The sequence below is a fragment of the Bombyx mori genome, chromosome 26 (assembly GCF_030269925.1).
Source record: "Bombyx mori chromosome 26, ASM3026992v2".
Taxonomy (NCBI): Eukaryota; Metazoa; Arthropoda; class Insecta; order Lepidoptera; family Bombycidae; genus Bombyx; species Bombyx mori.
The window spans coordinates 1,056,301-1,079,644 of record NC_085132.1 but is presented as its reverse complement, the minus strand read 5'-3'; the positions used below and the strand labels follow the sequence as shown (position 1 = coordinate 1,079,644).

The 23,344-nt window shown below is 37.2% G+C and overlaps 1 protein-coding gene across 1 annotated transcript; it reads left to right on the top strand.

Annotated features, from left to right (window-relative positions):
• Positions 1-4,503: 4,503 nt before the first annotated feature.
• On the top strand, positions 4,504-23,088 carry LOC101746125 (coiled-coil domain-containing protein 63). The gene is made up of 12 exons (XM_038020684.2): positions 4,504-4,653; positions 5,467-5,589; positions 6,243-6,342; positions 7,589-7,686; positions 8,167-8,306; positions 12,414-12,588; positions 13,281-13,463; positions 14,272-14,422; positions 14,815-14,986; positions 18,075-18,207; positions 19,067-19,197; positions 22,762-23,088. The coding sequence occupies exons 1-12, from the start codon at positions 4,570-4,572 to the stop codon at positions 22,955-22,957; spliced, it is 1,686 nt and encodes a 561-aa protein (XP_037876612.1). The 5' UTR covers positions 4,504-4,569; the 3' UTR covers positions 22,958-23,088.
• Positions 23,089-23,344: the final 256 nt, after the last annotated feature.

The following is a 23,344-nucleotide window of genomic DNA, read 5'->3' as shown; positions in this document are numbered from 1 at the left end:
ATAAAATTCTACCACAAGACGGATTAGCTTCAAAACATTTCGATTCAAAAATTAATAAACAAGCAACAATTACAATACGGTGTGAATAAAGAAAGGAGAAAAAAATTATTTAAAACGTGCATATTCCGTGTGAGTAAACGCGTTCGAGTTTATCATGGATTTTTCATGATTATATGTTTCTGAACTATTACGGTATCTCCCTTGTTAATACGATTTTATTAGCTTCAGACGTATGTATGTTTGTAACGGAATCTTTGAACATGATTTTGACCCCCTTAAAAACGACGGATTAACTCGAAATTTGGTATACTTATTAAGGACCGATGACAAATCAATATTTAAAAAAAAAATATATATAATTAAAAAAATTGAAATTCAACTAAAAAATGAAAAATAAATAATAGTTTAAAAATAACTAACAAAATACGTTTTTATAGAAAATCCAACTTAAAAAATAAAAAATTAATTTTAATAAATTTGAATTAAAAATAGTTTAAGAAAAAATGATTTTATGTTAAAAAAGCGTGGGGTGTTTTTCAGGATATTATCAAAATAACCCTTCTACTCATATCTGTTCATAAAATATTTATAACTACTGATACCATGCACCCCACGGTTTTATTGTATTGCCACCGCCACGGAACTCGCGTTCCATAATTATCGTATTTTTATCGTGTCCATAATCTATATATTAATACGTGAAGCAAAAACTTTGTATCCCTTTTTACGAAAATTGCGCGGACGGAGGAGTATGAAATTTTGCACACTTATAGAGAATATAGAGAAGAAGCGCACAATGCTAATTTTTTTTTAAAATAATGCATAAAAGATACATTAAATCAATAAATAAAACATTACACACACTACATACCATGTATTTGACGCACACACGCATGCATACTATTTATTGTCAAACTTTTGTTCTTGGCGTCTGTTGTCAAATTGAGAATAGATTAAATATTGTTTGTCTTTGTTAATATTTTTTATAGCATAGCCTTGGCGAAATTTGTGATTATAGAAGTATAAAATACAATCATAATAGTGTACAAACTTACAATTCCAATTCTTTATAGTCGAATTTCGACTACTGCGGGACCTCTAGTGATGATAAATATACAAATGCAATGAAAACAACACACTGATCAATAACCAAATATCTTAATTAGAAAATAAAATTTATTTGAATTTATTGCCAGCTACACATAAATTACGTTTTCAAATGGCCAGCATTATAGAACGGCAACTGCATAGCTAAATAATAGATACCTTTTTATTTATTTATTGCTTAGATGTCTGGACGAGCTCACAGCCCACCTGGTGCTAAGTGGTTACTGGAGCCCATAGACATCAACAACGTAAATGCGCCACACACCTTGAGATATAGTTCTAAGGTCTCAGTATAGTTACAACGGCTGCCCCACCCTTCGAACCGAAACGCATTACTGCTTCACGGCAGAAATAGGCGGGGCGGTGGTACCTACCCGTGCGGACTCACAAGAGGTCCTACCACCAGTAATTACGCAAATTATAATTTTGCGGTTTTGATTTTTATTGCACGGTGTTATGTCCTTCACCGTGGAAGTCAATCGTGAACATTTGTTGAGTACGTATTTCATTAGAAAAATTGGTACCCGCCAGCGAGATTCGAACACCGGTGCATCGCTTCAACACGAATGCACCGGACGTCTTATCTGTTAGGCCACGACGACTTCAATATATATCACGACGACTTATATATCAAGGTGGGTGGCGCATTTACGTTGTAGATGTTTATGGGCTCCAGTAACCACTTAACACCAAGTGGGCTGTGTGCTCGTCCACCCATCTAAGCAATATAAAAAAAAAGATTTAGTGGTATATTGCTAAACACGAATCGATGATCGGGCAGTTTGATAAATCGAACACCAGTGCATCGCTTGATACGAATGCACCGGACGTCTTATCCTTTAGGCCACGACGAATTCTAACATACCTATTACAAAATAATTTCATTCGAACTAAAACGTGTTTTAGTTAAATTCTAAAAATAACATTCCGATAGCAGCACCCTGTAGGTGTTTATTTAGGAATTGTTCTTTGTCCCTAGTTCAAATATATAACAGTAGTCTAACGAGGAGCTCTTCAAACTTGTGGAGAGTATTAAGCGGTAGGCAGCGGCTTGGCTCTACCCCCGGCATTGCTGAAGTCCATGGGCGACGGTAACCACTCACCATCAGGTGGGCTGTATGCTCGTCTGCCTACAAAGGCAATAAAAAAAACCTCCAACGCTACTTAGTGCTCTAGTAACACGCACACAAAACCAAAGGATTGCAATTTTAAGACAAGGTGTAACTTTATTTCGGATTTTCTGAATTTAATAAATATTATTTTCACTAGGCATACAAGCTCACGATCTAAAATGTAGCGTTCAAATTCTATAGACAGTCAAGTTGCAATTGCATTGGCACTACAACTGTCAACAGTTTGTTTGCTAGATTGCTATGCGGCAAAAACCACATTACGCTCACAATAAAGCATGGCTTAAACTTAAACTTTAACAGCATGCTTAAACAACTTAAGACAGGAAGTAGAGGTAAGGCGCATTGACGCCTTTGAGATGTGGTCCTGGAGAAAGATGCTGCGTATTCCGTAGATAGCATTTCGGACCAACGTATCAATTTTGCAAGAACTCAAAATCTCCTCGCGGCTGTCATCCGAGTGTCTTCGCAAAGTTCTTGAATACTTCGGTCACATTGCACGGAAGGATGGTAGCAATCTTTTTTTTTTTTTTATGATTGAAAGTTTACTGGTGGCCCGAAGGCCTTTCCAGTTTCACCAGGACAGGTGGGCGAGCAAAGGCGGGCGGCAAGAGGGGCGGGATTTGCTAACAACTGCCCGAGCGCCTCCGAAGGAGACCTAACAACTCTAGAGCAATTGTTTCGCGAATGAATCTACTACCGGATCGGAATCGCGACCCGCTGAGAAGATCCGGCGAGAAACTCAGCGGGCTGATGCATGGGTTAGGTTGCACGTCGACCTCTTTGTCGAGTTCGACGAGTACGGCTTACCGAGGTCTCTAAGCCTGCCCCTAGTATTAGAGCTGAAGGCATCTAATGCAAAGGTTATTGGATCTGATGGATCCGTAAGGAGTGTAGTAGCAATCTCGAGAGGCTCATCGTGACTGGTAAGGTAGGTGGGAAAAGACCTCGGGGGCGCCGCCCAATACGTTGGTCCGACCAGATCCGCACCGCCCTTGATTCCACGTTTCACAACGCCCTCCACTCCGCCAGAGACAAGAATGGATGGAGAAAGATCGTGCGTGCGAAGGTGATACAAAAGGGTGGTCACGACCCTCAGCAATGAGGAATACGACGCAAGCAGGAGGAGGTAAGATAAGAAAAGAAAATTTCAGGCTGACTTTCCTCTTCAAACTAATAGACCGCACTTACAGTCAATATTTATTTCAATATTTTATTTTAAGTGCACCCACCGCTATATTTACTCTGTATCATAAAGCCGGCACAAAGTTGAGAAAGCGTTTGTGTCCAACAAGACTGCAATTTACACTGTAGGAGCTTTTCTTGTTTATTTTTGCTTTTATTTCAGTGTTAAACGCTTAAAATTTTATATTTGAATTTAGTCGTATTTTGAGCTTTTTTTAACTTATTAGCTTTAAGTTCAAATACAAACAAGCTTAAGACCGACATGATCTCAAGAAGCTTGAACTATACGTTTGAGGGAAGTGGACGCCAGCGGCTTAGTTGGTGTCAAGTGGTTACTGGAGTCTTGGGTCTGAAGTCCCACTTGTGTTGCATAGACATGGACACCGTATGGACACGTACGCGTATGGACACCCTGACAAAGACAGGACACACAAACTGCTGCTTTTAATTTTAATGCACGAAGTTATTCATACATCACTAAAGCCACTCAACATCGCTAGAGAATATTCGTAGATTAAAAAATAGGGACAGGATTCTCTATGGTCTGCGGATCATCCCGTCCCGTATACCCCAAGTGCCCCCTAGACGCGGGGACTTCGAAGGAGGTTCGGCCCCCGACCCATAAAAAAAAGATGTGTGGTGTCGTGGGACACTGGATAGGAACGAAGTTCCTTATTATAATAATATTAATTTTAAGTTCTATTCGAGGTATAAAGAAAATCATTATTCGGGTATACATTTTTTATTATGATTTTTTTATTGATAAAAATAAAAATAAAACTACTTTACAAACTTATCAACTTTATTTTATTGACAGTGATTTATAAAAAATATATAATAATAATATAAAAAGAAACAGCCATTTCTATGAATAATAATAGACACTGTATAGCTATCATACTAAGACTATACATAAATAATAAAAATCTTACGTTACGGACGTTTTTTCCCGGTTAGGTTACCCCTCCGCATCGTCCCATAAGGAACTTCGTTCGAAAAAAGAATTACCTATTATATGACTTAACTCAAAAGGAGATACAAAAAGCACAAAGACAGGCCTTTAAAAAAAAACAGATCTAGGTGGCTGCGGCTATTGTTATAAAATTTACAAAATTATTCATTTTACATTTCGTTATACTATAGCAATATGGAATCCGGGGGTCAAGATGAGAAAAACGACACAGAGATCCTCAACAAATTGGAAGACGAACGTTTTAGACTACAGAGACAGGTACCTCGAGTGATTCTTTGGAAGTCGTCGTGGCCTAAAGGATAAAATGTCCGATGCATTCGTGTCTAGCGAAGCAACGGTGTTCGAATCCCGCAGGCGGGTACCAATTTTTCTAATGAAATACGTACTTAACAAATGTTCACGATTGCCTTCCACGGTGAAGGATCGTGTAATAAAAATCAAACCCGCAAAATTATAATTTGCGTAATTACTGGTGGTAGGACCTCTTGTGAGTCCGCACGGGTAGGTACCACCACCCTGCCTATTTCTGCCGTGAAGCAGTAATGCGTTTCGATTTGAAGGGCGGGGCAGCCGTTGTAACTATACTGAGAACTTAGAACTTATATCTCAAGGTGGGTGGCGCATTTACGTTCTAGATGTCTATGGTCACCAGTAACCACTTAACGTAAAAACTGAAGTTTTAAAGGTAAAACTCTGTACCTTTTGACGAGAAGGAGATCCATTCCAGTTTGTACAGCAGCAAAGCTGTTATGCGTATTGCAATAATAGAGGGTTCACATATCGAAGAGTTTTAATATCACTTACGTTCAGATGATTCCCATCTCTAAAGGACTTCAACATCGATAAAACATGAATAGATTATTTACAGAGAATGAGGGGCTGAATGCAGTGGGTGAGCCAGACTTCAGGAGCGGGGATTCAAATCTTGAGACGTAACGTTAATTCACCAACATGTGTTTTTTTTTCGTAAGACTTCGACAATCAAGTGGAAATTCAACTTAATTGATAGTAGACATAAGTTCTCATGTTTAGATCTCACTATCGCCGCCAACGTCTTCATGAAAATTTCAGGTGCGAGTAATAGAAGCAGATAGACTACATCGGACTACAGGAGTCCACCCACAGCTGCGAAGACAGGACATGCTACTCGGAACCTTGAAGAAAGAGTACATAAACTTGCTGAAAGACTTGAAAGTGAGTTCTTCTTGTTCACACATGCAGTTTCCGTCGTCATGGAGGACATGTTTGACCTAATTAAAACTGAGCAAATAATACGCGTAAAGGAGCCATTTTAATAAAACTAGTGGTCCTGCAGTACCTAGTTGAAATTCGACTATAATTAATTGAAATTATAAGTTCGAACGTTATTAGGGTTCTATTGTCAAAGACTATTTATTATACTTCTATAATCACAGATTTCGCCAAGACTACACTATATACAAATATTAATAAAGACAAACAACAAGAAAAGTTTGACAATAAACAAATAGTATGCATGCGTGTGTGTGTCAAATACATGGTAGTGTGTGTAATGTTTTTTTTAATTGATTTAATGTACTTTTAACGTATAATTTAAAAATATATTAACATTCTGCACTCCTTCTCTATATTCTCTATAAGTGTAGGAAATTTCATACTCCTCCGTCCGCGCAATTTTCGTAAAAAGGAGTACAAAGTTTTTGCTTCACGTATTAATATATAGATTCATAAATATATATTTTTTGCATGTTAATTATCAAGTAAGGCTGTAATGTATGCTATTACATGATATTTGTTCTTCATTAAAGAAATTTATGGACGAATCTTGCATACAAATTCACTAGACTCAGTTTTTGTGGTTCAAATAGATCGCAAGATCCGGAGCACACAAGAAGAAAGATAAGAAAATGAAGAGCACTCTAAAAAGAGCTCTATTGCAGAGGATCAAGTCTGAAATTGATAGTGAAGGTTAGACATTTCTTTTTAAATTATGTTTAAAAAATATAAGAATCATGTTCGACTTTTTCCGAATAGTAAATTTTGGAAAGATGGTTATTCGCTTACTAATCAAAGTTGTCACATAACTCCCATTTTTTTTAATGCTTAGATGTGTTGACGAGCTCACAGCCCACCTGATGTTAAATGGTCACTGGAGCCCATAGACATCTACAACGTAAATGCGCCACACACCTTGAGATATAAGTTCTAAGGTCTCACAACGGCTGCCCCACCCTTCAAACCGAAACGCATTACTGCTTCACGGCAGAAATAGGCGGGGCGATGGTACCTATCCGCGCGGACTCACAAGAGGTCCTACCACCAGTAATTACGCAAATTATCATTTTGCGGGTTTGATTTTTATTACACGATGTTATTCCTTCATCGTGGAAGTCAATCGTGAACAGTTGCTAAGTACGTATTTCATTAGAAAAAATTCGTACCCGCCTGCAGGATTCGAACACCGTTGCATCGCTAGATACGAATGCACCGGACGTCTTATCCTTTAGGCCACGACGACTTCACATAATTCATTGGTGAAATTTTATAGTAATGGATAGCTTGAAGCAGTTTTCCCATAATACATAAAACTTCCGGTGTAATCTAATCAAGTAATGGTAATGATAGAGGTGTTCAAATTTATTGGCAGTTACAATGTTTTTTAAACAAATTCGTAAAGAACAATATGATTACCGATGACTTTCACAATGAAAAAATACACCGTATAGTAAAATGTATTTTTTGCAGGCTATAAAGCTTCCGCCCCACATAACCTTAAGCGGCTACCAGAGTTTATAGATATGTTTTTTTTATTGCTTAGGTGGGTGGACGAGCTTACAGCCCAACTGGTGTTAAGTGGTTACTGGAGCCCGTAGACGTAAATGCGCCACCCACCTTGTGATATCAGTTCCAAGGTCTCAGTGTAGTTACAACGGCTGCCCCGCCCTTCAAACCGAAACGCATTACTGCTTCACGGCAGAAATAGGCAGGGTGGTGGTTTGTAGATACATCGTTGGATGCAATAATCCCTCTCTTGACATACGGTCCAAATATTGTAATCAAAATCAGTAATCGTGCGGTCTCACAACGCTCCCTACAACCAGTAATTAAGCAAAAAAAAAAACGTTCACCCTCCGTATCTTTAACAAGAAAAGTTGCTTCCAGCTTCAATCTTTGTTCCAAACATCTCGATACTTATAGCGAACTTCGATTTCAGAGGGCACGACTGAAATGCATCAATTAGAAGAATTATTTCAAAAGAATCTCCGCGAGATGTTACAGTTGAAGAAAATAACAAATGCCACGACTGGACAGGTAACCACCAAGAACGCTACCGGTATTGTGAACTTGCGCAAATAATTTGCTGAAATATTTTTTTAAATCAGAATTATGTTTTTGACGTGACAACGTCTTATAATTCGATGGAGTCGGCTGCACGCACGAAAAAACATGACTCATTGAGGCGTTCCATTTAAGGCTTGAAGTGCAAGCGAGAGCGCGCAACGAGCGACAAAGAGGCACAATCGGCCTCCGCGTTCGGCAGCGTTCGACATCTGTCTCTCTCCTACTTGAGTGAGCGATGCATCCGCGTGGACAGCTGTTATACAATAATACATTTACATGTTTTCGTCAAGTATGAAGTTCAGTGAAAAGTGAATGTGGTGTCAATTGTTTATAGCAACGATAATTGCGATAATTGAAAAATGAAACCATTCCATCTGTATTTTCTTATGACGTTGTCACGTTCAACTATCGTCAGTAAACCGACTTTACAGACAACCGATTTTTTTTTAGTTGGATGAACGTCGAACCCAAAGCGAGTCACGACTGATGGCCACTGAAAATAAGCTGGAAGCGGCCATGCTCAGATTTAATTTGGTCCAGACTGAAAACAAAAAGATCAGGGACGAAATAAGCCATATGTTGAAAGACAGGTACAATTTCAATACATTTATTCCTGACTAGCGGCCAGCTCCGGCTTCGCTCAGGTCTTTAACAAAATTTTCAGAATAAAAAATTATAATACACACACACATTAACCCTTATATTTGCGTCAGGTTTCTAAAAATAGAAAATTATAAAGATAGTTTGAATATTATTATTTTAATGAACTTTGATTTTCATTTAAATAATATCTGTTTTTATGTATATTTTTATTATTTTTCTATTACTATTTGTCTCATTTTCGTAAAAAGGTCATACATACAAAACAAAAGACATTGAAACGATACTTGACGTTTTATTTTTTAAAATAAAAGAACACTTGTAGTGGCATAACTATAATAGCCATGATAATCACCTTATCGTTGCCGCCGCTGACTACTCCCCGAATCCTGATCATGCAGGAGCCAGTCACCGTCGACGACCTAGACACGTCCTTACGGATCCATCAGATCCAATAACCTTTGCATTAGATGCCTTCAGCTCTAATACTAGGGGCAGGCTTAGGGACCCCGGTAACCGTACTCGTCGAACTCGACAAAGAGGTCGACGTGCAACCTAACCCATGCATCAGCCCGCTGAGTTTCTCGCCGGATCTTCTCAGCGGGTCGCGATTCCGATCCGGTAGTAGATTCATTCGCGAAACTATTGCTCTTGAATTGTTAGGTCTCCTTCGGAGGCGCTCGGGCAGTTGTTAGCAAATCCCACCCCTCTTGGCTGAGCCTTTGCTCGCCCACCTGTCCTGGTGAAACTGGAAAGGCCTTCGGGCCACCAGTAAACTTTCAATCATAAAAAAAAAAAAAAAATATATATATATAATAGCCAGACATATGCTGTCGCGATACTTTTTGTAAATAATAATGTGTTCTACAAAATCATAGTACATTATTTTATTCTATGATCAATAGATTCCGCAGCGCACGCGATGTAAAGAATATTTTAAGTAATTTTTTTACACCTTGAGTTACATTATTGGAGTTTTAGTAAGGATCCCTAATTTAAAAAAAAAAGAATATAACCTATGTCACTCGGGGATAGTGTAGCTTACAAAAAGGGAAAGAATTTTTCAAATCGGTTCAGTAGTTTCGAAGCCTATTCAATACAAACAAACAAACAAATCTTTCCTCTTTATAATATTATATAATATTAGATTAGTATAGATATATAACATTATTTATTATTTTTGTTTTTATTTATTAGTCACACAATACACATTACAAGCTAAATGAAGAAAATATACGCAATAAATAACAATAAGTAAAAAATTTGGCTTGTAACGTAAGCCATGCGCGCGTACCTAATCAGGACTAATGTGCTAAGAACACAATGTTCCTTACAACTATAGGACAAGACAGCACAATAACGAAAAACAATCTAACTTTTAATGTAAGGAAGTAACAATAAATCACAATTACAAAGGAAATCACATTAAACATGAAACAATTATACTACCTAATATACTACTAACATGGAGGATGCAATTAATCATTTTTATAAACATCGCTAATTTATATGTAAACTAGCGACCCGCCCTCGCTTCGCTTCGGAAACTGTAATTTATTATTGATTTCTACACTATTTAATGAATGTTATTATACATAGAAACCTTCCTCTTCAATCACTCTATCTATTAAAAAAAACCGCATCAAAATCCGTTGCGTAGTTTTAAAGATTTAAGCATACATAGGGATATAGGGACAGAGAAAGCGACTTTGTTTTATACTATGTAGTGATGATATATCCAATTCAGTTGAAGACTTTGCCAGTTCGTTATAGGTTATAGTTATTAGCAGCTCGCACACCATCTGTTCTCCGTTAGTATTAATATGCCACAAATATTCATTAAAATAGAAACAACGACTGATAAAAGATACAACTTGACAAGATATACGACACCTCAATGTGTAGAATACGAACAAACAAGTCACAAAAAACTGGTCACTTTCCGCTCTGACTATCACTAATTCAATGAAAAACATCGATATCTTGATACTACTCGCACGCCACCCGACAAACTTTGATGATATTCTGATAAAAACTTACTCTAGAGTGCCAACAACAACTGTACCAAATTTAATCACAATCGGATCAATGAGTTAGGAAAGCAGAGAGGGCAAACATACACATTAAATTTTATTTATTTAGACTAGCTGACCCGGCAGACTTCGTAGTGCCTCAATCGATAAATAAAAGACCTAAACTTTTGTATAAAATATACTTAAAACAAACAAAAGGAATCGGTCCGACGGAGGACACATCAAAGAAAAAAACAAAATTGTTATTTTTATTTAATTCCGAGCATTTTCATATTTATCGACCTTTTAAACCTTCTCTGGACTTCCACAAATAATTCAAGATCAAAATTAGCCAAATCGATTCAGCCATTCTCGAGTTATAGCGAGAATAACGTACAGCAATTCATTTTTATATATAGAGATTTATTTATTTAGATAGCTAGATTTATGATTACTGTAATTTTTGTCTCGTGTATTGAAGATTCTTTTACGTTTTAGTATTCACGGACTTCGGTTACAGTCTGGTACTAATTAAAGAGAAAGCTCGTCTATAACACGTAGGCCAACAAGTAAATACACGGAGTGAATTTTCCAAATGGACACGGAACATTAAACCTGCGAACGTAAGCGAGAAGCTTGTTTACACGATTCTCTGGGCTCGATTTAATACTCAACAAATTTCAAATTGATTTACGTATAAAAATCGATCTTCTATCTATATACTTATATATAAAAATGAATTGCTGTTCGTTAGTCTCGCTAAAACTCGAGAACGGCTGGACCGATTTGGCTAATCTTGATCTTGAATTGTTTGTGGAAGTCCGGAAAAGGTTTTTTTTTATGATTGAAGGATTACTGGTGGCCCGGAGGCCTTTCCAGTTTCACCAGGACAGGTGGGCGAGCAAAGGCTCAGCCAGGAGGGGTGGGATTTGCTAACAGCTACCCGAGCGCCTCCGAAGGAGACCTAACAACTCAAGAGTAGCTGCTTCGCGAATGAATCTACTATCGGATCAGAATCGCGACCCGCTGAGAAGATCCGCCGAGAAACTCAGCGAGCTGATTCATGGGTTAGGTTGCACGGCGAACTCTTTGTCGAGTTCGACGAGTACGGTTACCGAGGTCCCTAAGCCTACTCCTAGAGCTGAAGGCGTCTAGTGCAAAGGTTATTGGATCTGATGGATCCGTAAGGACGTGTCTAGGGCGTCGACGGTGACTGGCTCCTGCATGATCAGGATTCGGGGAGTAGTCAGCGGCGGCTACAATAAGGCGATTATCATGACGCATAGCCTTATCGAAGTACCGTTCTGACGCTGACTTCATGTATTTCTGGATAGATTCGAGGCCCAGGTCGTCGTGTAGGTCAACGTTCCTCACGAACCACGGAGCTCCGACGGCTAACCTGCAAAAGCGGGATTGTAGAGATTGGAGGGTGTCTATGTGTGTGCGGGCCGCGTGAGCGAACACCACACTCGCGTAAGTCATGACAGGCCTTATGCAAGTTTTGTAAAGTGTCACCTTGTTCCGAAGCGACATTTTACTCCGCTTACAGATCATGGGGTAGAGCCTACCGAGAATAAACGCGGCACGGTCACGGACTGATTTTATATGCGGGCGGAATGTCATCGATGCATCCAGGGTAACGCCCAGGTACTTGACCTTCCTGGCCCAGGGTATGGGTTGTCTAAAGAGAGTAATCGGGAGTGTGAGATATCCTCCTAATCCGGGAGGAAATTCGTGTGGAGCTGAGAAAAGGTTTAAAAGGTAGATAACTATGAAAATGCTCGGAATTAATCTATATATACAAAAAATTAATTGCTGTTCGTTTGTTTCGCTAAAACTCGAAAACGGCTGGACCGATTTGGTTAATTTTGATCTAGAATTATTTGTGGAAGTCCAGGGAAGGTTTAAAAGGTAGATAAATATGAAAATGCTCGGAATTAAATAAAAATAACAATTTTGTTTTTCCTTTGATGTGTCCCCCGTCGTTTTAAGTTTATTTTATACAAAAGTTTAGGTCTTTTATTTATCGATCGAAGCACTACGAAGTCTGCCGGGTCAGCTAGTATATCTATAAATATTTGACAGGGCGATATTCAACAAAAACTGGGCGAAAATGATGAATTCCCTTAGTAAGGGGAAGAAATTCCTGACGGACCTTTTCGAGTCTTCGACTCTCGCTTATGACCAAAGAGATGAGTGGTGCACCAAGCTGAAGTCCACCCAGGAGAAGGGTAAAATGGATCAGATGCTACAAGTTCAAGTAGGAATATATTATTAATGACATATTTTTAGTCGTAATACCCTCCTTAACACATGAGATTATTGCTACTTATCCAGGCGATAAACATGCAAAATTGCATACTTGGAATTTTAACCGGATAGGAACGAAGTTCCTTATTATAAAAATATTGATTTTAAGTTCTATTTGATGTATAAAGAAAATAAAACTGGAGGTTTCGCAACAATCCACGGTCATTCGTTAGCGTGCGAACTTATTGTGGTACACTTCATTCACGGCTGTTTGCATATGAGTTAGTGTATTGCGCAAAACGAACGCTCTGAAATCGTGGTCAATGAATGATAAAAAAGTATGTTATTTTTTGTACGTTAAGTCGTACACTGTGTGCATTACTAATAAAAATCTTACGTTACGGACGTTTTTTCCCGGTTAGGGTACCCCTCTGAATCGTCCCATAAGGAACATCGTTCCAAAAAAAATAAGTATTTCGTGTAAGGCACAGGATTTATGACTTAAAATACTTACTTTCTTTAAATTATGGGTCTACTTATCCTTTTCCTTCGGGCAGGATGCACGTGGAGCTTAAGGGTCAGGGACTACTTATTCTAACCTAAACTAAAGTACGAACATCTAGTTGACGTAGTGTATGGTATTCCCTGCAACTATATACGGATCCAAAATGAATTTCAAAAATCCACATCAAATAATTCCAGGAAATGCGCGAGCTAAAAAAGGCTTACGACAACGAGATCGAGCTTTACAACTTTCTGGCGAAGAAAGGACTCAAAAGAATAAACATGAAACAGGAAGAGAGAGCAGAAGAAGAGAAAAGATTAAAAGAAGAAGAAGAAATCAATCTTTTACATGGACATCTAAAGATACTGAGAGATATATACGTAATATTTTTTTCTATTTTTACACTACATTAGAATGGTTATCGAGTGTCCTTGTTCCCTTGTTGCACTAAATTTGAATCCATACATATTATATGACGCATTTAATGCCAAGCTACACAAATTCCTTAATCTCACTCACATCCATGATATTGTTTTTCGATGGCCAAGCTATAAATGCTGTGTGAACAATCCTTCCTCATAATAGCGAACACTATCTAAAAGCCTATTTTCGGTTTTCAATTATGAAAGTGTCAACTCCATCCACAGTTCTTTGCCACACGAAATAAGACAACTTCAGCTTATGTACTACTTATTTTTAAAAACCATGTTGATTTTCAACACATGTCGTAGCATAGTCGTAGCGAAATACGATTACGAAGCGTTAATGGGACGAATTAGAAAGCAATACTTTGCTAGCAATCCTTTGTATACAATTAACAGAGCTGATTAGTATAGGATTGAAAATTGAATTCAAATCGTTAAATGCACATACGAAAGCTCTGAATTATTGAAAAGATCGACAATTTAAAAAATGCAAAATATTGAACGTCAAATTTCACCGCAGTGATCGTTTCGATTTGAAGGGTGGGGCAGCCGTTGTAACTTTACTGAGACCTTAGAACTCATATCTCAAGGTACGTGGCGGCATTGTAGATGTCTATGGACTCCGGTAACCACTTAAAATCAGATGGACCGTGAGCTCATCCACACATCTGTGCAATAAAAAAAATAAAAAATAAAAAACTCACAGTACGGCCATTGGTGAGGCTTTGGACAAAAACAGTAGTAACTTATAGTTATTCCACAGGACTATACAAAAGAAACCGACATCGAAAATATTATAGAAGACTTCGAAATGAGAGAACAAGAAAACTTTTCGATTTACAAACTCTTAAATGATTTCTGCGCAGAAAATCAAGTGCTAAGTCATGAAGTTACAAAACTTAGACGAGACATTGGTGAGATTAATTTTGAAACAAATCTCTACTGTAGTTCAATATTCAATAATATTCACAATTACTTTATATTTTACAATCACTTTCTTATCAGGGACGCAAACAATAACCGGACAACTAACTTAAAATATTTTATGTCACCCTACTCTACTTCTTATTTCCAAAGACGGCTGGCATAAATTCTTTAACAACATTTGAAAATAAGAGCCCATAGACATCTCGATTTGGGTCACGATTTTCTAAGATTTACATTCTATCCGGAAGCTCAAAGTTCTATGAAGTGCCGTTGATGCAACTAATGAGGTATTGACTAAGCCCAGCGCCATTGTCCAGTCACAGTTTCTTGAAAATTGTATTTCGAAAATTCACAGTTGTTTTAAAGCTATTACTTCTAGATGACCGAAGGGACTGGAATGACATGATGAGTGGTAAAAGAGAAGAGCAATTGGACAATCTGAATAAGGAATTAGAAATACAAATGACAAAGACGCATGAGATGAAAGATAAACATGACGAAAGAAAACAGCTTATTGATAGTACAATGGAGAAAATTAGTGACATTTTCAAGTAAGATTCAAGAATTTTTAACTTCGTACTGTAGCAAAATGTGCATCACAATAGCTTAGTTGTCCTTTTAATCTTATGGGCGGATTATACAATGCGCCACTTGATACGAAACGGTAAGCATAACTCAACTATCTTAAGTCAACAAATTTCGAAATGGCAAAAAGAGGAAGCAGCTTTATCAGATAACTAACCAAATAATACAGTCCAAATGAGGGCTTTCGCATCGACGAACAAAGTTATAAGTTTTGTCGTATGACGTCATAACTTTTTCAGTACTATTTTGCAAGAGATCTAACAGGATTCACCTACTCTTCCTTGCATTCAAAGCTTGAAGCTCCAGAACAGCCATGCCACGGCCTACCCAATTTAGAAGCCCAACTAATTTAAATCCGTTAAGGCAAATAAACACATCTAAGTTAAGGCGTAACTGACACAAAATTACGTCTAAACCACGTTACATAGTTTCACACAACACTTGACAATATAGTCACGTTGTCATTCAACGATACAATTTCAATTTGATTGGATCAACTAAACAATGTCGCCTGATAATGGATCTATGCCGTGCATCGAAGCTCGTATTATCGGACACAAATTGAATGTAACCTAATTCAACACAGCCGCAGAGAATGCACGGATTACAATGCAACATTACACCGGAAGCTGGAGTATGCAAATTTAATATACCAACAAAACCTAACTTTGGTAAACAAATGATTCTCAATTATGTAGACTGTTTGGCGGCTGCAATATAAGCAGGATGGGTGCGTCCGGTCATCGTTCTCGTCGAACCCGTTGCTTGCGACGAAGGGCTCGGTCAGCAAATCAACCCACAGACACAGCCCACTGAGTTTCTCGCGGGTCTTCTCAGTGGGTCGCGTTCCCGATCCGGTGGTAGATTCTGCGAAGCACTGTTCTTGCTAGGGTTAATGTTAGTAACGTCGTCAGGTTTGAGCCCCGTGAGCTCACCTACTAATTCTCCGAATCTAACCTCTTGAGAGTACTATAATAGGTAGGAAAAAATATGGGTGCGGATGGAATCAGTAATAGCGAAAAATGTACCCTATTTATACCGCAACGCAGAAAAATGTATGGTGGTGTACAAGAAAATGTTCAGATGTCCATCTCATATCTCAACGTGCGTCGGACATTCACGATATGGTTTTTGTGGACTTCAACAAACACATAACATGAATTGGCCATCGATGGATGGATATTTGGAAGTCACATGCTTCGTATAACGTTACAATCCCATAATTTGCGGCAGCAGCTAGATGTATTGATTGTTTTCTTCATTCCCAAATTATTCCTGGCCCCGTTTCTGATTTTTATGGTGGATATATATTTTTTTTATTGCTTAGATGTGTTGACTAGCTCACAGCCCACCTGGCCCACCACCAAAGACATCTACAACGCAAATGCGCCACATACCTTGAGATATAGTTCTAAGGTCTCAGTATAGTCACAACGGCTGCCCCACCCTTCCGAAACCGAAACGCATTACTGCTTCACGGCAGAAATAGGCGGGGCGGTGGTACCTACCCGTGCGGACTCACAAGAGGTCCTACCATCAGTAGAAAATTCTTTTCTTATGCGAGTTTTACACTAACATATTGCGTGTATTACAATATGGGTGCCATGAAGCATGGCGGTAAGCTATATATTCTTCTGTGCATTCTTGCAAATCATCTTTTTGAAGCAGGAAATTTATGAAAATGTAAAGAAATTGTGGTTTTTAAAACCATCACAAGGATGACAGGATAGTCTTATTACGATATTATTGGTTCTTCTGCAACATGCTCAAAGACTTCGATAAAATTGTCTGCTAACGCAATGAAAAAATCTTGGCGATTTTAATATCATCAGAATATTGGCCATGTATCCTTATCACTTGTTCCCGTATTATTACGTAGTAAACGTTATTAATTATGATATTCCATGTAATTAATACGGCTGTCGCCTCCACATGACGTCTAGATGACGTAAGACTGACAGCCCCTAATGTCAGTTGATACATAATTACAATTTGACCAGCGCGATCTGAAGGTTTGCTGGAGATTACCAATGTGTTGTCTTATGGTTAATTACGATTCGATAGCAGGGATAACACGATCTTGTGTTGCGGGCTTTGTATCGGTTTTTTATTACTCTAGAATGGAAGGCTCTTGAACGACTGGTGCTCAATATGTTTTTTTTTCCTACCTAAGCTGATAGCCTTGAGAGGCTATATCAGCGTCGCCTTAACTAGTAGGTGAACTCACGGGGCTCAAACCTGACGACGTTGCTAACACGAACCCTAGCAAGAGCCGTGATTCGCAGAATCTACCACCGGATCGGAAATACGACCCACTGAGAAGACCCGGCCAGTAACTCAGTGGGCTGTGTCTGAGGGTTAATTTACTCGTCGAGCCCTTTGATTGCATAGCGGCTGTTCTATTCGTCCCATTCCGAAAAAGAAATATTTCGGCGGTGCAATCATGGATTTTGGTCATCGTGTATTGAATAACAATCCTGCACTTAGATGGTTAAACGAGCTCACGGCCCACCTGGTGTTAAGTGGTTACCGGAGTCCATAGACATCTACAACGTAAATGCCGCATAATCTATATTTTAATACGTGAAGCAAAAACTTTGTATCCCTTTTTACGAAAATTGCGCGGACGGAGGAGTATGAAATTTTCCATACTTATAGAGAATATAGAGAAGAAGTGCACAATGCTAATATTTTTTTTAAATAATGCATAAAAGTTACATTAAATCAATAAAGAAAACATTACACTCACTACATACCATGTATTTGACGCTCACACGCATGCATACTATTTATTGTCAAACTTTTGTTCTTGACGTCTGTTGTCAAATTGAGAATAGATTAAATATTGTTTGTCTGTATTCTTATTTTTTTATAGTGTAGCCTTGGCGAAATTTGTGATTATAGAAGTATAAAATACAATCATAATAGTGTACAAACTTACAATTCCAATTAATTATAGTCGAATTTCGACTACTGCGGGACCTCTAGTATAGATTTATATACAAGAATTGCTCCTTTAAAGATATAAGATTAATTATTCAAATTTTCATTCAGAATGCTGGACTGCAGTATCGAGCCTTACCAGAACCTTCTCGGTGACAAAGAGCCTTCGCTTAACACCTTCGATCTGTCGCTGCGGCTCATCAATGAAAAAATTAAAGAATACATACACTGTGCTTATTATTATGTAAGTGTTGCAAGATTGTTGGAGAGTACTTAACGATAGGCTGTGGCTTGGCTCTGCTCAGATAGCCACTTACCACCAGTTGGGCCGTATGCTCGTCTGCCTACAAAGGCAATAAAAAAATTCAACCATAGATACCAGAAATCTCATAAACTAGACTGAACATGTACCACTATATTTACGACTAGCGACCCGCCCTCGCTTCGCTTCGGAAACATTAAAACACACATGAAACAAAAAAAAAAAATAAAAAAAATAAAAAAAAAGTAGCCTATGTTCATCAGGGACAATGTCGGCTTCTAATGGAAAAATAATTTTTCAAATCGGTCCAGTAGTTTCGGAGCCTATTCGAAACAAACAAACAAACAAACAAATCTTTCCTCTTTATAATATTACTAGCGACCCGCCCTCGCTTCGCTTCGGAAACATTAAAACACACATGAAACAAAAAAAAAAAAAAAAAAAGTAGCCTATGTTCATCAGGGACAATGTCGGCTTCTAATGGAAAAATAATTTTTCAAATCGGTCCAGTAGTTTCGGAGCCTATTCGAAACAAACAAACAAACAAATCTTTCCTCTTTATAATATTAAGTATAGATTCTAAAGCTCTAATCCATATTAAGTACCTTCATACCTTCACCTAGTAACAAAAGTCTGAAGACGAACCAGCCGTATCATTACTAAATTACAACCCTTAGAAGTGACTAGTGGAAAATTAGTTACTTGCCCAACTTATTTCTATCGCGAAACACTACGTCGCACACAAAAGATAAAAAGCATTCGACCACTTAAAAAATACCTTGGAACTTTCAAGACTTGATTCTGGGAGCGTCAATGATGCGAATCACTTTTATGAACGCAGGAGCGACTTCTGCAGAAAAAGGAAAAATCTACTTCATCGCGCTTGAAGAGGTATACGGTGAGGTTAGAACCACCGGCTCTGTTCTCACCGCACCAGATTGGGACTCTAGTGCCGACCGAGACGTGTCCTGCGTGAGTCAACTTAGATCATTAGACATTAGGTCACTTTTAGAAATGTTTTTTTGCGGATTTTTATTTTCATTACACGACTAGCTGACCCGGCAGACTTCGTAGTGCCTCAATCAATAAATAAAAGGCCTAAACTTTTGTATAACATAAACATAAACAAACCAAAGGAATCCGTCTGACGGGGGACACATCAAAGGGGAAACAAAATTGTTATTTTTATTTAATTCCATATATTTTTATATTTATCTACCTTTTAAACCTTCTCTGGACCTGCACAAATAATTCAAGACCAAAATTAGCCAAATTGGTCCAGCCGCTTTCGACTTTTAGCGAGAGTAACGAACAGCAATTCATTTTTATATATTACTAGCTGACCCGGCAAACGTTGTGTTGCCTTAAATAAGATTTCTCGGGAAATTGTACTGTAGAAAAAAAACCTCATTTAACCACATAATACCTCATTATAAACAAAAAAAATATATCCAAAAAATTAAAATAAAAAATTAATGTTTGGGGTGGACAACCCTTTTCACTTAGGGGTATGAAAAATAGATAGTAGCCGATTCTCAGACCTACTGAACATACTATTGATACACAAATAAAACCAAAAAAACATGGCTGAAAAATGTATAGTATTGTATAGCTCTCAAATTATATATTAAGTGTATAATCTATGATGTATAGTGAGTAAGTAAGACAGGAGACCGGCTTCGTCCTCATCCCTATTACGTGATGTTTGCTGGATGAGTGGTGACACCTGGCGGGGATAGCTGATCAATTGATAGTTGATCAGTAGTCGACCGGCGAGGGCGGGAGATCAAATTCAATTTAAAAAAAATCATAACTAAAGGAACTTGAAATTATAAACTCTGAATAAGAACTTATCGTACTACAATTATAAAATTTGATTGCCATCTTGCAACCTTATTGCAGATTTGTGCATAGAAAAAGAAATATTAATCGGGGTGGAAAAATAGGGGTTGATCATATAAGAGTGAAAATTGAGAGTAATGTGATTTTTTTTATTTTAAGTCATAACAAAATAAAATAAAAAACTTGCCAAAAAAATTAAAGTTTATAATTAACAAATAAAAAATAGCGGTTGATCATAGAGGGATGAAAAATTGAGAGTAACATCAGATTTTTTATTTTAATTCATGACGAATTAAAAATAAAAATGAAAATCTTGCCAAAAAAATTAAAGTTTATAATTAACAAATAAAAAATATGGGTTGATCATAGAGGGGTCAAATTTCAGAGTAATATGATTTTTTTTATTCTACGTCATGGCAAAATAAAAACAAAATTCTCGCAAAAAATTTTAATTTTTTTAATTAGCAAATAAAAAATAAGGGTTGATTGTAGAGGGGTGAAAATTAAGGATTGTATGTATTTTTGTATGCTGTATCATAAAAAAATAGAAATTAAAAATTTTGTCTAAAAAATAAATAAAAAAATTTAGGGGTGGACTACCCCTAACATTTAGGGGGATGAAAAATTGATGTTGGCCGATTCTCATAGATACCGGATAAGCACAAAAAATTTCATCAAAATCGGTCAAGCCGTTTCGGAGGAGTATGGCAACGAAAACTGTGACACGAGAATTTTATATATTAATACTTATATAGATGTTTTTCCTTCACCGTGGAAGTCAATCGTGAACAATTGCTGGGTACGTATTTCATTAAAAAAATTGGTACCCGCCTGGGATTCGAATACCGATGCATCGCTCAACATCAATTTCATACTCCTCCGTTCGATAGATATTAATACGTGAAGCAAAAACTTTGTATCCCTTTTTACAAAAATTGCTCGGACGGAGGAGTATGAAATTTCCCACACTTATAGAGAACTAGCTGACCCGGCAAACGTTGTTTTGCCATATATAAGATTTCTAGGGAATTTCTAGTGTACAAAAAAAGGAACTTATTGTAAGTGTGTAAGGATGTGGTAAATGAGTGAAAGAGGCATGTAGCGCTGTGAACGATTAGGGAGTATAAAAATAACAAAACCTCATTCAACCACATACCTAAATGCCTCATTATAACAATAAAAAATGTCCAAAAATAAAAATAAATGTTAAGGGTGGACAATCCTTATCAGTTAGGGGTATGAAAAATAGATAGTAGCCGATTTTCAGACCTACTGAACATGCATATAAAATTTCATAAAAATCGGTCAAACCGTTTCAGAGGAGTATGGTAACTAACATTGTGACATGAGAATTTTATATATAAGACTGTAAATAAATAATTATTGCACTGGAAATTAATGATAATTTTACGATGACAGTAAAATTAACATGAGAGTTGCACAGAAAAATTAAAACAATAGGTATAACAGTCACTGCTACGATTGATACACAAATAAAACCAAAAAAACATGGCTGAAAAATGTATAGTGAGTAAGACAGGAGACCGGCTTCGTCCTCATCCCTACTACGTGATGTTTGCTGGATGAATGGTGACACCTGGCGGTGATAACTGATCGATTGATAGTTGATCAGTAGTCGACCGGCAAAGGCGGGAGATCACATTGAATTTAAAAAAAATCATAACTAAAGGAACTTGAAATTCTAAACTCTGAATAAGAATTTATCGTACTACAATTATATAATAATATTGCATTGCCATCTTGCAACCTTATTGTGGATCTGTGCATAGAATAAAAAAAATAAAAATCGGGATGAAAAAACAGGGGTTGATCGTATAAGAGTGAAAATTAGAGTAATATGATTTTTTTTTATTTTAAGTCATGACAAAAGAAAAAAAAATCTTGCCCAAAAAATTAAAGTTTATAATTAACAAATGAAAAATAGGGGTTGGTCATTGAGGGATGAAAAATTGAGAGTAACATCAGATTTTTTATTTTAATTCATGACAAAATAAAAATGAAAATGAAAATCTTGCCAAAAAAATTTAATTTTATAATATATAATATGTAAAATTCTCGTGTCACTAGGTGCGTGATTGAACTCCTCCGAAACGGCTCGACCGATTTTCGTGAATCATGCACGCTAAGATTCCTGAAAATCTCAATTTGACCGCAGACTATAAGCAATAAGAAAAATTAAACAATAAACAAATAGTGTGCATGCGTGTGTGTGTGAAATATATGGTAGTGTGTGTAATGTTTTTTTTATTGACTTAATGTATTTTTTATGCATAATTTAAAATAATATTAACATTCTGCAGTCCTTCTCTATCTACACTAATATATAAATCTACAGTGGTTTTTACGTATGTTCCGTTATAACTACTGAACCATGCATCCGATTGACTTGAAACTTGGTATCCATGTAGAAAATACATGTACTTAATGGATAAGCTAATATTTATATTATGAGTGTTGGACTCCCTACACCAGTTGCGGGGGCGTTAATGATGAGAATCTTTATGGGGGTGAGAAATAATAATGTTAATTTTAAATGCCCAGCGAAGCGGACGGGTACAGCTAGTATTCTCTATATGTGTAGGAAATTTCATACTCCTCCGTCCGCGCAATTTTCGTAAAAAGGGCTACAAAGTTTTTGCTCCGCCTACTAATATGTAGATTAAAAATTCTCAGCTGCGTGGAGGCCCGTTGGCTGTCTCGAGTCTCCGAAAGCCTTGAGGTTCCATTCGACGAGACAATGTCCAGGGCAGCGTTGGCTGAGCTCGCCTCTGACCCGGCGTACATGCGCAGTGACCGTATACACACGTTGTCTGAATGTCGTGTCCCGTCCAGCCGAGGTATACTGGCTAGACGCTATTTGAATTACTAAATGTATTTTACTATATTACTAATATACAAATTGAATATTATGAATTTCTTATTATGAATTATTATGAATTACTAATATTCAATGTATGTTCAAGTTAATAACAAAATAAAACACTTTGGCATTTAAAACAATTGGCGATCATTTCGTTTCATTTCTCAATTATACTAGCAGTATACTAGACGATGACCGAGCTTTGCTGGGTATTCTTTTTTTTTTTGTAAATTGTGTTTTTTAGAAATTATATTTAAATACGAATTACATATTGATAAAATGATGAATATTCCAAAATCGTTTAGGCATTTTTAAGTGAACACGTGAGTTCAAAATACACAAATAATATAAATAAACAATTCATTTTCTTGATCTAACCTTAAACCAAACACTCAT

What these genes read in the sequence shown, in the direction of transcription:
- LOC101746125 (XM_038020684.2), top strand. Translation starts at nt 4,570, where the DNA reads ATGGAATCCGGGGGTCAAGATGAGAAAAACGACACAGAGATCCTCAAC. An exon ending in GTCTGAAATTGATAGTGAAG is followed by an intron (nt 6,343 to 7,588) that starts GTTAGACATTTC and finishes CTTCGATTTCAG; the next exon opens with AGGGCACGACTGAAATGCAT. An exon ending in AAAACTTAGACGAGACATTG is followed by an intron (nt 14,423 to 14,814) that starts GTGAGATTAATT and finishes TATTACTTCTAG; the next exon opens with ATGACCGAAGGGACTGGAAT.